At 35.8% G+C, this 15501-nt stretch overlaps 1 protein-coding gene across 1 annotated transcript in view; it reads left to right on the top strand.

Moving 5' to 3' along the window:
• PTPRQ (protein tyrosine phosphatase receptor type Q) overlaps positions 1–13494 on the top strand; it is a gene marked incomplete at both ends in the record, with an annotated part of 132760 nt that extends 119266 nt beyond the window's left edge. Inside the window, 8 exons of the mRNA XM_084305484.1 lie at positions 1525–1615; positions 3026–3102; positions 6615–6749; positions 6853–6978; positions 8883–9031; positions 10658–10793; positions 13050–13173; positions 13457–13494. Of these exons, the coding sequence (XP_084161610.1) occupies positions 1525–1615; positions 3026–3102; positions 6615–6749; positions 6853–6978; positions 8883–9031; positions 10658–10793; positions 13050–13173; positions 13457–13494 (876 nt within the window). The remainder of the gene's footprint in view (positions 1–1524; positions 1616–3025; positions 3103–6614; positions 6750–6852; positions 6979–8882; positions 9032–10657; positions 10794–13049; positions 13174–13456) is intronic.
• Positions 13495–15501: the final 2007 nt, after the last annotated feature.

The raw sequence follows: 15501 nt of genomic DNA, 5'->3' as shown, positions 1-15501 counted from the left end.
GTCCTTTACTTTCATTGTAAAACTTTCTCTTCATGATCAGAAACACCTGCAGTTATACATTATTGAGGATATAATTATAGAAGTGAAATAGTCTTCATGCTTTTTGCAATAGGCTTTTTGTGAGTTGGTGAAATAAACAAATTGCCCAGGGGTTAATATTGCATGAAATACAGTTGAAGGGTTTTGAGCTCTCTTACATGTCAGGCACCATCCATTGGAAGAAATAGTATATCAAATTAGATGGATTATTGGCTTAGTTCATTATGTCACATTTTTAAATTGTGCCATTTTGATAATGCTTATATCAAATTATTAATATCGAAAGCCATTGAATAAGACTGACAAAATATTTGATTTAGCAATGAGACGAAAATCACTGGAATATAAAATACTCTTGCTTTTTAAATTTTTTCATTATTTTATCTATTTATTTGCTAAGAGTTTCCCATTAAATTTTTTTTATAGAATACAACTCTCTCAATACTTGGGTGAACGAGCACTTGAACATGATTGACATGGAGTCTGATTATATGGCTCTCTGTCCCACTAGAGAGTAACTAAAAGAGAAATTTGAAGGGATTACTCAGCACAAGCAACAGAAGTGTGTATAGTACACATTCAGAGCAATAGGTAGATTTCATTTGAATCTTCAATTAGATGTTGAGATATATCTACATATAAAATTTGTCAAAGAAAGGGAAAATCTATTAAAGTTAATGTAGTTAACTGAGAAATAAATAGTCTGAATTCTGTTTTTTCTAGGAGTTCTTAACTGTCTCTTCACCACCATGAGATCATCACTTTAATGTATTTACTGCATTAAAAAGTCATGAGTTTGTCTCCCCTCTTTTACTCAGCTTTAGAAATTACAAATATCTATGTACAGAAACACCCTCATCAAGTAAGTTCTTCAATGTGAATGATTTATTCATTTCTGCCCTTCTGCAACAGAACTAATGACCAGTTATGAAACTGGTATGACCAAAAATAACTCTTCCCACCCTTTTCATGAACAGTCCTGTGAACAATAACTAATTGACAGTTGTCTCAACTTAATTAAATTCTCATCAGTTCTCATGCTATGGCAAAAGCTCTCCCAAGCTACAGGAGTCAGGGAGAGGCATTAATCAAAAACAAAATTGAGGGCATGGCTAACAAGTATGTCATTTCATGAAGAGACAGAAAAGAACTACAGAAGGTGATAGGCTGACTTTATCTGGATTTGGAAAGGTGAATGTTCATGCAAGTTTTAATTCTTCAACTCAACAGCATTTTTTGCCATGCTTCATCTAATGTAGCTGGTGTAACTAGGGTTGACAGGAAACTGGGATGCTCCATAATTTTTCCAGCTTTTCTCAGAAACACAGTGTTACAGAACTAAAGAATTCTCACTCTTACTGGAGTGATTGTATCAGGGGAAATTGCTATTAATCCATTCCTTATATTTACTGCAGGTGAAATGCAAAGTTTTGTTAACAAATATTTATGATTCATTCTGTGATTCTACATTTTATTCCTTTACAGGAACTTCCCAAGTTTCTTGAAGACCTTGCTTCAACTGATGCTGATCTGCCTTGGAACAGGTCTAAGAATCGTTTCCCAAACATAAAGCCATGTATGTGTGTTTACTAATCAACTCCTCAGTTTTGCTCTCTACCTCAATAGCACAACGTATATTTGAAATACAGCTGTGGTTTTATTTGATCTGTCTTTGGTATGGCAGTACAATCATGTCCACATTATGAAATAATTTTATCAAGTAGTTGGTCTTTTTTTTTTTTTTTTTTTTTTTTTTTTAAAGACAGGTTTATTTGCAAGTAGCTTTTAACTTGCTCTCACAAGCTTTAATATGCAGGTGCAAGAAACTGTAGCCTCAGTAGTTTCTTAGCTTTGTAATTCAACCCATGTAGCAAACTCTTTAACATTCTTCCTGTTTTTTTTTTTTTTTTTTTTTTTTTTCCTTTAGTGAGAAGTAATTTTTTTAAAACATAAAATCCACATGTTTGTGCATTCAGCTACCACTGGAGCTTGGGTATGCTTTCTTGTGGATATGTGTAAATGTGCTGCAAAGGTTCCATAGAAGATCAGAGTAACTGTATGATAACTTATAAGCCAAGGCTAGATTTTATCACAGGAGACAGAAGTCTGTCTCTCTGTACTCAACACTGCTTCATTTTTCAGTTAATAAGACAAGAAATGTCCTTATTATTTTAAGCATTAGCTGTGATGTGAGATGGGCAGAATGGCATTCCTTGGTTAATAATGCTACATTCTGTGCTATTAACTTTTCACAGCAGCTGTTTGCTATCTACTGCCTTGTTCAAGCCATGCTTTAAATTACAGTTACTAAAAATTGATATTCATGACACAATAAAATATAAGCACAATAAAATATAAACAGACGAGTTTTGCAATTTTTTAACTTTGTGTTCTAGTTTTTCTAATAAGGTGTGGACTAAACATCAGAATTTGGAATGTTTGGTTCCAACATTTACTTACATATATCTTTCCTGTTTTTCACCATTTCTGAATACACACTGTGGGCCCAAATTGGAAACCCTCAATCACTTTTTATTTAGTCTTCTTTGAAACAAACTTTTCTGTAACAATGAGCTTACGTTATATAAAAGAAGTTTGAAAAGTGCCAACATCTGGCTCAAATCTGTCACCTGATAAAAAGACTGTCAGTTCCTTGTCCCTGCTCTCTGATTTGTATGGAGGTTGCCTATGCCAGAACAGCGTGGTTTAAAGTACAGTGGCTACCATTAGTCAGAGGATTCTCCTACATACATCTAACTTGAAGATTTGGAGCATCCACCATTTTAATATTAAAATATTTCTGGAACAAGAATGACCATGCAATAGTGAAGATTTGTTAAATTGCCTTTGTTATGACTGTTCTACTATGTCAAGTGTTGTTATATTAAAAATAATAATATTTTTTAATTCTTAGTACTCCATTTGTTATATGCAGCTATGTTTTTGAACAAATCTTCTAGTTAACTAGACTTTATTTTCATGATAGATAATAACAACAGAGTAAAGCTGATGCCTGATGCTGGTATTCCCGGATCTGACTACATTAATGCCAGCTATGTATCTGTAAGTAGAAAGTCTCTCACGTTGTTACTATTTCTATTTTATAGTACAAGAACGGATCAAAAAAATAACTTCGAAGAAGACTAGTATTCTAATCTTTCTTTTATTCACTACAGCTACTGTTTCTGTGGCATTGTTCACGTGATTTCTGTGGCATTGAAAATGCCACAGTTAAAATATAAATTCTCCCATTTTCATTGCTCACCAATGATTTTCAGTACTAATTGAAACTGAGTTCATCAAATTACTTTCTTTAAATCATCTCATATCACTATTGTTAAAGGCAAGAATGAAACTCGCCCTAAGATCACTTGTTTAGAGATGAGCATTATTTTCTCTCTTGGTATAAGAGTTGGAACTGTTGTATACAAACAGAATAATTCAAAGATAACCAAACAGTTTTATAGAAATAGCTAGTAATTTGGGTGGTCAGGGTTTGTATGGCTGTATTATTTTGTGAAAAATATGTTGTTGGAAAATGTAAATATGCTTTTTGAAAAAGAAAACAATACTGTATTTCTCATTGTCAACTTTCTTCCTAGACCTTGCATTTTCTAGTTGTGTTCTCAGTAAATTCTCTGACTATATTTTTCTGTCTCCAGTCTTGCCTATATCATTTTTGTCCTCCTGAAGCTCAAGTATCACTCATAATTACGCATTTATTTTGTTGTAGCAGTGGATGGTGGTCTCAGGTGAGGTCAAGACTTGATTTACATTAAGGGCTGTTCATACGCATAGCCAGACATGCAGACTGTAGTCTAAATGGATGACACAGTGGCAAATAGAGATAGTTACTTCCAGGCAACTAGAACACATTCACAGGGAATCAGCCATAGAGCTGAGTATGGGTTTCATACCTCAGTCACATCTTCCCTTCTCACTAGCAAAAGCATGTAATTTCCTGATTCTGACAAGCAGTAGAAAGAGCCACACCATGCTGTTACTTGCCTACATGGCTCTGGGACACACAACCACTGAGAAGGAGATGAGATGGAGTATGATCTGGACTTTACCCTTTTTGTCACTAGCTAACATGCCAAGGGTTAGGAAAGAAAAACTATCAGCAGAAGCCAGCTGCAGAGAGTATTCCCTGCTGAGATGATTGTGTATCTTTACTGCATGCAGGCATCACACTTTAGATGACCATTCATCAGGGAATAGACCACTTTTTCAAGGCTAAAGCTTTACCCTTTATATGTTCTCACTTAATATATTTGTGGACATGTAAATATATACATAAACATATAGGAGTAAATATACAATATGTGTTTGTGTGTATTTACCTACTTTTTTATCTAGGTGTATATAGATATGCATATGTATAAAGAGAAGAAAATAGACATCTTTAACAAATAGAAACTTGGATGTTACTTTTATTTCCACCATTTAAACAAGAAAATGTCAGTAACTGATGTGTGAATTTTGTATCCCTGAACTACAGTTCCTCATCTCACTCTTTAACTAGGGAGGATTAACATGGTTTCCCACTGCTACCTGTACTACCTGTATTATAGACAGAGTAAATAAGAGGCATCTGTGAATTATAGGGCTATATTCCAATAAAGAACTTTGATGGTACTATAAACTACTGTGTCAAGTTTTTTGAACAATAAGCAGAACTCTGTGATATCACAGACTGCTTGCTCTACAGCATAAACATATTCTTCTTATTGCTATTGCTGTTATTTTAAATGTTCTGTAGTACGTAGAGTTCTGCAGGGTATGTTTGGTTTATTGGAGAAAACAGATCCATGAGAACCCATCCTCGCACATTTACACAGATTTTTTTAACTTTCTTTTCACTAAATTTTGTATCAATTTATAAATGAACTAAACAGACAAAGCCAACGCTGGAAAAAAGAATCAACCTCTACAGAAAGGTTTCTTAAAGACCTTCTATCAAAGATCATTTGTTTAAGTATGTTCCATCCCTCACTTAGAACAGATCCAGTCTGGATGGCCAGGCACAAAGGGTTTTTTCAAATGTAGCTAAATCCGATCAGCAGCCAGTCCCAATGGTATTCCCTAGCACATAGTACTGGGGCTCGTTTTGTTTAATCTCTTTACTGTTTATATTGATGAGGGGATCAGGGATCAAATGCACCCTCAGTAAGTTTGTGGATGACATCAAATTGTTTGGGAGTTGTTGTTGATCTGCTTGAGGGCAGGAAGGCTTTGCAAAGGGATCTGGATAGGCTGTATCGACGGGCCATGTCCAGACACGACATTCAACAAGGCTAAATGCTGGTCCTGCACTTGCGTCATAACAACCCCATGCAGTGGTGTAGGCTTAGGGAAGAGCAGCTGGGAAGTTGCCTGTCAGAAAAGGACCGAGGAGTGCTGGTTGACAGCCTGCAGATTATGAGCCAGTAGGGTGTCAAGGGAGTCAAGAAGGCCAATGGCTTCCTGGCTTTCATCAGAAATAGTGTGGCCAGCAGGACTGGGGAAGTAATTATCCCCCTGTACCCACTGGTGAGGCTGCAACCCAAGTACTTTTTGAGACTGCACCTCAAGTATTGTTCAGTTTCTGGCCCCTCACTGCAAGAAGGACATCAAAGTGCTCAAGTGTACATAAAGAAGAGCAACAAAGCTGGTGAAGGGACTAGAAAACAAGATTTTCTGAGGAGTGATCTAGAGAATTGGGACTGTTTAGCCTGGAGAAGAGGAGTCTGAGGGGGAAACCTCATCATTCTCTATAACTACCTGAAAGGACTTTGGAGCAAGGTGTGTGTTGGTCTTTTTTCTCAGGTGACAAGCGACAGAATGTGAAGCAACAGCCTCAAGTTGCACCAGGGAGGTTTAGATTGGATATCATGAAGCATTTCTTCATGGAAAGAGTGGTTAGGCATTGGAATGGGCTGCTCAGGGGGGTGGTGGCATCCCCATCCCTGGAGATATTTAAGAGATGTATGGGCATGGCACTTACGGACATGGTTTAGCAGTGGACTTGTAGAATTAGACTGATGGTTAGACTTGATGATTTTAAAGGTCTTTTCCAACCTAAATGATTCTGTGGTTCTTGATGATCATTGGAAAAACATCAGTGTTGTGTATAGCTTGCACTAGCTCTCACATAGCTGCTCAGTTTTTTTCTCTGGCTTTGTTGCTCCTTTGCACTGTTTTAATTCTGCTGTGCTGGCCTTCTCCTAACACCTGTCTTTGTGACTGGATCTGCAGTAAGGTTAATATGAAGACTTAGATATTTTTTAAAGGGAACTACTAGCCTGATATCCTTTTAATATTTCTGCTAAAAGCATTTCTGTTAGGATGGTATTTCCAAAACTTTGTTAGGGCATTGGTTCATATCTAATCTATACAGTGGAGAAAATGCCTTACATCCTTAGGTCTCCATGGCCATCTGCCATGCAATGATTAGTCAGGCCTACACCAATTATTTTAACATGTCTGACAAGGTTCTAGCCTTAGGCATGTTAACTACAGGCACAGCTATGAGTCACATTCAAACTCTTTTTTCCTTACCAACCATTATGCATTAAACATTTTCTCTTTCTTAGGGCTATTTGTGTCCAAATGAATTTATCGCAACTCAGGGACCATTACCAGGAACAGTAGGTGATTTCTGGAGAATGGTGTGGGAGACTAGAGCAAAAACCCTTGTGATGCTTACACAGTGTTTTGAAAAAGGACGGGTAAGTTACCAGTGTATAACATTGCTATAATTGAAAACTCTGTATGTAGTTTTTGTCAAATTTATAATATAATTATTGCTAATTAGTAATCATCTCCCTGCAGATAAGATGCCATCAATACTGGCCAGAAGATAATAAACCAGTGACTGTGTTTGGGGATATAGTAATTACTAAATTGATGGAAGATACTCAAATAGACTGGACCATCAGAGATCTAAAAATTGAAAGGGTAAGTCAGAAATGGAAACTGGTTGAATAAAATCTATCCAACAACTCAAACATCAGATGTTCTCCATCCCACCCAACTACCTCTCAGTGTTCTTTTAATCTTTTAATATGTATGTACTCTACAGGCTGGTTTTTCTGAGCATTTTGTTTTCATTCCTGGTTGTTTTTCATGGTGGTGGTGGTTTTGTTGTTGTTTTCATTTTTCCTGAAAATTTTCTCCAGTTTCTGTCACAAAGAACTCAGATATATGGCTGACATGCTATGAAGGACCGATCAAGGTTACTGAACATCTCTGATCTGGTGGGAGGTGAAGTTTCTATTTGGACACCTCAGTTGTCTCTTCTAAAAAGGAGTAATCCTAACCATTCTGTTATCAGACAAAGCCCTTTGAATGTATCCCTCTCAGATTAAAGGGCAAGATTCTCTGGTGTAGCGCAGCTGTTTTGCATTGTACTACCAGCTGTATTGGCCTCCACCCCCAGGAAATTCACCCAATATAAATGAGAATCATCAGTACATGTATTACTCCCACTCTGTGCTGGGAATGGAGGTGTGGGGGGTACAGCATAGATGTTCATCTTTGCCATGATCCACCTCTGTAGTTTCCACGCTTTGGAAAAATTAGCACTCAACATTAAGTCAGACCAGAAAGTGGTCTTGGAAAGGAATCTGGACATAATGACCCAAGATGAAGTCAGCTTTCTTTTGCATTCCCAACATTGACCTGTGTTATATGTAGTAAAGCCACTTCTGAGGACCTGGACTCAGCTATCCAAATACAAAGATGCACTACCATCCCAAGGTGTGTGCCATATTGCTGTCTTTAAGATTGCACTTCACCTTCCATCCAAATGGATGGATTCTTGATGATCTTCCTGTGCGGGTAAAAGGCATGTATACACTAAATCATTCACAATTTTTACCATATTGCATCCAAAATCACTTCTCTTTTGTTTTTATGTTGATCAGTTTTAGTACTATAGACCTTAAGTAGTTGCACATAATTGTTCACAGTTGCTCAGTGTTTCTTGCAATATGAAAAGAGCTAGTGGTTGGTTCAAAACAAAGACAATAGAAATTAATTCATTGCACAAGGGCTGATTAAGCTGCAGAACTCCTTGCTGCAAGGTATTGTGAATGCTGAAAATGTTCAGGACTTCAAAAAATCTGAAGAAATTAATGGAATAAAAGTCTGTTGAGTGCTATCAAATTTTTAGATACCATCTCTGACTGAGGAGGTTCGTGGCTTGCAAACAGTTAGAATGGAAGGGATATACTATGGAACTACGGATACATTGTTGTCTTGTATTATAATTTTCATTAATATTTTTCACCGACTACTGTTGGAAGCATAATATTGAGCTAGACAGACCTTTGGCCTGACCCAGTGCTTTTATTGTTATGTCCTTCGTAGTTAATTTAGATATCAGAACATAATCAGCTGTTTGTGTTGAGTTACTGTTACTGCTGCTCTGATTGAGACGGCACCAAATACATAGAAAACATATTTGTATTGACCAACATATTTGTTTGCCTTAACTATACTAGAACAGTTGCCTTCCCCTAAATAAATTTGCCAGACCAGTTCACTGAACTTCTAGAAAAGCTATAGAAATGTCGACACATAATCTACTAATTACACTGGTACAGTGACTGAAGTCAAAGGTAGAGTGATTGCTGAAGTCATTAATACTTCATGAAAAATTAATTTGATGCCATTTCTCCCCCAAAAAACTTGCAATTAGACCTGTGCTCAACAAATTATCCCTTGATACAAGTACCATCCTATGATTATGCTATTCTGACTTTCTTTGTTAAATGAAATTGCTGAGAAGTTTACAAGTAGCTTACTGGATAATCTTTCACATTTGTTTTGTAAAAACTGCCTTATTTTATATTTTACAGCATGGAGATTGCATGATGGTGCGCCAGTGTAACTTTACTTCTTGGCCAGAACATGGAGTCCCTGAAACTACTGCACCAATTATCCATTTTGTAAAACTTATCCGTGCAAGTCGAGCAGGTGATAACACACCAATGGTGGTTCACTGCAGGTAAGTGTATTCACCAGGTCATGATGTAGTATCTTATCATTCCAAGTGCATATTAATGCTCAGGGAAGTTGACAAAGAACAGTAGTGAGTGCCCAGGTATGGCTTTCGTATGGATAGCTCTGAAGTTTTCTCCATCAGGGCTCCTTAGTCCTTTATAGGAGGCAAAATACCGAAGTAGGCCTGTTCTTCCATTCTCAGAAACCCCATTGAGGTGACATCTTTGAGAGTTATTTCAAAGTTACCATAATGTACTGCTAGATGTATCTCAAGTTTTCTCTTTATCTTAAGAAGAGGAATAGCAACAATTGACATGCTTTTAATGACTTCTATTATAGTTATAGCTTTTCTTAAGAATTAATTCCCTAAAATTCTGTTTAAAATGTGTATGTCATTATTATGAGGAAGAAACTATTTGTGAGCCACAGAGAATGACAAATATGTGTAGGGGTTTGCATATGCTAAATTTCAAGTTTGTATGCCTGAAAACAGCTAAGATCTAAATTTAGACTTTTAAATAAATGGTCTGGTGCTTATTTGGTCCAAGTGATACGAACTGAGATGTCTAGGCTTGATTCTTTGCCTCATTCTCACTTAGTGTGAGTCTGGAAATATGTGGAAGAAAAAGCTAAACTTTTTGCTACAAATTCCTTCTCTGTCCAGTGAGTTTATCATGCGCTGGGGTTCTTTTTATTTGTCCTCAATGTCCTACAGGTGCCATCCACAATGTGAGATAAAACTTCCTTATTTTATTTGACATTGTTATCATTGATAGCTTCACATTTTCCTCTACAGAAGGGGTCATAGAAACTTCTACAGGAGATAACTACAGAGTCTTCGTGTTTTGAGGACATTTATATACTTTTGGGCCCTTCTGCAATGAATGCTATCCCATTTTCACAACACAGATACATGAAGGGTTCAGCATGGGCCAGATAAACTGCCCACTGTCCCAGTGATTGTAAAGCAGCAGCATGTATTCTCATATCCAGAAAACTCATCCTTTATATTCTGCTCATTAGATTCTGCAGGTTCAAAACAGCCTTGCTATACATTATCTGATTATCTGTAGTGGTATTTCTTGTATTTATTACACTAATTGCAGAAAAGGCTGATAATGATTTGAAGAAAATACTATTCATTTTCAAACCCTTAATTTAAACAATACTAGCTACCAGTGTGTGCTACACACCTGTCTTCCTTTTAAAAGTATTTTCTTTTAAATGTTTTGCTAGATACCAAGTTGTCTCAAATAAAAGAAGCATCACAAAATCAGGATAGGGTGTGATTTCAAAAAATCTTGTGAATTCTTTGAATCAGTGAACACTAGAAAATTCACATAAAAGTTGTAGGGTTTTTTTTTCATTTACAAGGGTTTCATTTAGTTAAATCTCACTAGTCCAATACTACATCTTGTAAAGTCAAAATCAGAAGATAGCTCAAATCCAGATTACACTTTATCCCATTCACCAAGGAGACCCCCCAAAAAAGTAGTGCAAACGAGTTCAAATTTTCAAGTTTTCTTCTCACAACCAGCTTACTTTAACCAAAATGTTCTGAGAAAATATTCTGTGAGAAAATGAGAAAACAAAAACAAACTTAATTTTATCTTGTGCATTATGTTTGCAGTGCTGGTGTTGGAAGAACAGGTGTTTATATTGCACTAGACCATTTAACGCAACATGTAAATGACCACGATTTTGTGGATATCTATGGCCTTGTAGCTGAGTTAAGAAGTGAAAGAATGTGTATGGTACAGAATCTGGTAAGACGAGTATTTGAATTCTGTTCTTCTGCTGTTAAAAAGTAAGTCATCAGATCTACAAAACTAGACTAGAAAGCTAATGGCATTCAGCTACCTAATATATTTCCTATTAACTCCTACCAATATTTGGATTACAAATTTGGTACGATCTGTGTACATTTTTAAAACTTGAATCAGTTTTTCTTTTCTCTGCATTTGCATATTTAGGCAGATGCTATGAAAAGGCCTACCAAAATGTAATAGAAGATGCTTTCATAATTCTGATTTCCAAACAAAACAAATATAGATCTGTATACTAGTTTCAAAATCCTGAGCCAGGTTGTTCTCCATCCAGATCATTTCTACCTCATGTCTGAAAGCCTACAAAATGCAGATCAGTGCTAAAAGTTGACCAAAGTGAACTGAACCTTGTTATGTTTTATGGCAGATTCAGTAATCAAGCTATTCTGAAAACTCAGTTACAAACCACTACTTAGTAGTCTACAAATAAGATTTCATGTGATCAGCGCAGAAGGTGTGAGGAGAGGAGCAGTTTCTTTCCAGAACTCAGTTTAGAGATCCCTCAGTGAAACTGTAGGATCAATGATTAAAATAAGTTAAAAAATCAGTTGCTGTCAGACCTATTTTTTTCCTTCTTATAACTTCAAAATTGTTTTCATTTTGCCAGCAATCATTGTCTGTTACCAACAGGCACAGAATGGCCCATATTTGTACAATTAAACATCTCTGCAGTTACCACACTCCCCCCCAAAAACTGGCTGCATGCAAGCTCTCTACAGGGATTGACCCATAGTCTGTTATAATTCCTGAAACATACCTGGGAATTATTTGGGATAGTGGTGGTTGGTGTGGATCAAAACTACGTGAAAGACTATTCAAACATTTTCAAGGAGTTTGGTTGATCAAATTCCACCATCTGACAATGTACCCAGGCAGTGTTTAATTCACTAGTATAGGTATAATCTAAGTATCAGGGTATTTTGCCTGATGGCCTGTACATTACAAAGGTCTGCCCTTGGACTCCAGCTCATAAACTAATCTTTAGTGATTTTTTTGGTCTCTCTCACTTCCAACCATAAAAATACCTCCAAATAATTAAAAACGTCATAACTGGGAAATACCATATATTCTCATATCCTGCTTCGCTCTCCCCTGGCAAACCTAGAAAGATTTTCATTGCTACATGCCCAAAGTTAACTGTATGAATGTGAGAAATTATGAAGCTTTCAGAGTTCTAAACTCTGAATTCTAAACTCCACTGAAACTTAACAATTAGCAATTATTGAGCAGAGAAATTACACTAATATATTTACCCATGCAAAAATGAAGGAAGCTAACCTTATTTTGGTCATCTTCATCAGTGGACATATTCAAAACCCATCTGAACAAGAACCTGGGCAACATGATCTAGCTGACTCAGCATGTTACACTAGCTCATCTCAAAAGGTCCCTTCTAGCCTAAATGAATCTGTGCCTCTGTGATATTGCTCATTTTCTGCATCTACTTCTGTGTGAAGATTTAATCCATTTATTTTTCTGTCTGCTTTCATTCTTTTATTTCATTATTTATTTCATCCTGACATTGCCCTTTTTTATTTTTCTCTTTTCAGTGACTATTACCCAGAGTTACTTTATACCCTTGGAAATGTCAAAGTAACTTTAGTTTTCTGCTCTTCACATTATAGTCTGCTAAAAATGATGCCACAGTCCAAGAAGTATCACTAAAAATAATGTGGTTTTGTTTTGTTTTATTTTTTTATCTTAGCATGGTGCATCCTCCCAGAACATTTTGCATCCTCCTTGAACTTTTGCATTTGAGTGCACCCTGCTGGTTTTCTCTATGCTATAAGGAGGGAAATTTTCTCACCGAAATATTAAATTCACGTTCAGTTTGTTCAGTCTTACTAGTAACAAAAAGTAGTCATTCATCTCTTCATAAAACAAAACTACAGAAAAATGTGATTCAGCCTGTAATTCTCAGTAATTATAATAATAATTTCATATATTTTACTAGCTATATGAAATAACATCTTTTGACAAATTTTAATGCTTTATGCTTTGTAACGAATGAAATCAGGTCAGGCATGTATAATATCACCAAAGTCCTGAGATTACTGAGTTAATCTGCAGTTACTTTGATAATATCTGGATGTTATATAAAATTCAAAAAGTTTTTTTTTGTTTGTTTGTTTGTTTGTTTTGTTTTGGAAGTATATTTTTTGTCTAATCAAACATCTTCAAATTCACATCTCACAGGCACAATATATATTTTTGCATCAGTGTGTATTGGATCTATTGACAAGCAAAGGAAGTACTCAACCCATATGTTTTGTAAATTATTCAGCACTTCAAAAGATGGACTCTCTGGATGCCATGGAAGGTAAGCAGATACGGATTATATTTTTTTTTCATTGCAGGTGCATCAACTTGCCCAGTGTTAGAAACATAAACAAATACTTTGACAAGCTTTTTTTTTGGCTCCAGAAGTGTAAAATTTTAGCATTTTTCTCCCTTTTTGTCTCCCTCATGGTAACAGTCATTGCTCAAGCTTTCCACTTTTTTCCCTGTGAGAACTTTTAACTTCAGCCTATACAGTTATCTGCCATTAGTTACTATTTGATGGCAAAGGAGGTTAATGTTATATATCTGTTTTTCTTTTGTAGGTGATGTGGAGCTTGAATGGGAAGAAACTACAATGTAAACATTAAGACTAGATATTAAAAATAATCAGGTTTTGAAAATCAGTCATATTTTTCTAAGCAAAAGGGCCAAAGCGAACTCCCTTATTTTGATGATTAAAACATACAGTGATGATTGAAACAACTTTTCTTCTATCAATGTGCCTTCATAAATATGTTAAAGTATTTTATTCAGATCACAAAGCAATAATGATATGAAGTACTTTTGCACAGACTGCATTTCTGATATTATATGAACACTGCATTCAGTATGTATTTAAATATAAAGTGTGTTTGAACATGCTCCCTTTTTCCATTTATCTTTGTAAAGAGGAACAATGAGCCAAATAAGATGTAAAAAGTTCTTATTCCCAGTGAACTTATTTTTGTGTGAATTTGCTGTGTTCAGTGTGTTTTGGTTTTAAGTAAAAGCTACAGTTTCTGGAACCATTCTTGCTAGATTGGTTTTAATGTTGCTGTCAGTTCTTGCAGATTACCATCACAGTGATCTTTACCTAAATGTATGTTCTTGTGTTTTGAATCTTTTTTTATGAGTAGTAGCATATCAGCTTGTGATCCTGAACAGCTGAAGAGTCACCTTCTGACATGGGGAGGATTATTCAGCTTTTACACAACACACAGTAGCTCTTCAGGGACACTTGGGGCTATTTAAGCTATCCTATAATCAGAGATGTTGTTTTTTTTTTAAATATGCAATGGTGATTACATATGTTCAGTGCTGAAGAAAGTATTTGATGTTCCTGCTACTTTTTAAAACATATAAAATAATAATAATAATGTTTATAAATTTATTACCTGTTATGATGCATATTATGTTGACTTCAGTAATAGAAAGTTTATAATTCATTCACGTTTCTTGTATATAGCACTGTTCAGTATTTTAAAAGGATACTCAAAATTTAATAACAGTATTTTTTATAACACAGTGTTGTCAAGTAAGAAAAATGTTGCTCCTTTCTCTGCTTTGTTGAATCACTGTAGACATTAGAAAGTACAGGAAGTAATATTGGGGGATTTAATGAAAGGAAACATCTCCCACTGGTTATCTTTATCAGAGCTAGATCTGAAACAGGAATGAGAGAAGCAGGAAGCTCTTATCTGAGAGGCAAAACAAAAACTGGAAGAATAGGAAGACTTCAGAGAGAGTACTAAACTGTGTACCCTGTTTTTACATGGGAGTATTGAATTTTTGGGTGGGGGGACCGATTGCTCAGTTTTTCTCTGCATAAAGAAATGTATCGTTCTAAATAATACTAAAGTTGTAACCTTAATCTATAATGAAGAACACAGTAGCAAGGAGACTTTGGAGTTGCCATCTTGTATTCTGTTCAACAGAAGAAATCCATAGCCTTCTGGAGGCATCAAGCTCAGGAAAGTCAGATGAGCCTCTTTAGAAAGATACTCTCCTAGAAAGATGCAAGTGTGGGTGGTGTGTTTATGTGCATCCACTCTGAACAGAACAGTAAACGAAAAAAAATTTCCATCCCTTAACAGTAGCTACCAGGCGGAAAATACTGTACAGTATGTAATCTGATATTTATTCATAAGTAAATGGCAGTAGGTGTTTGATATCTTTTTAGAATCTGGCAAGGGTGGTGCAGATTACAAATCAGTGAGGGTCCTTTGTAAATTAGCAGAAAGTGCCAAATATCTAAATCAAAATTAAAAGGCAGCATTTAAGGAGATGGAAATGGTCTGCAGACATATTTTGGGCAATCTGTCTTTCATGAAGACTGACGGTATTGTAAACATCACCTGTCAAGCTAAAAGGAAAACAATGCCTTTTAAAGCTGGATAGAGGGAGAGAGAGGTGATGTCCACAGCTGTTCAAGTCTCTGGCAAAGCATTCGGTACATCTCTTGTTTCATTTGGTTCTTATGAAACATGTGTTCTTCATTTATTATACATGTACTTTAAAGTATTCTGACAAATCACTTATAGGGGCTTACAGATGTTTTTCATGATTTGTATTTGTACTTGGTAGCAGTACATGCAGCACTGTGATAAAT

Source organism: Netta rufina, assembly GCF_964035555.1.
Source record: "Netta rufina genome assembly, chromosome: 1".
Lineage (NCBI taxonomy): Eukaryota > Metazoa > Chordata > Aves > Anseriformes > Anatidae > Netta > Netta rufina.
The sequence above is the reverse complement of the archived record's forward strand: the minus strand, read 5'-3'. Positions and strand labels throughout refer to the sequence as shown.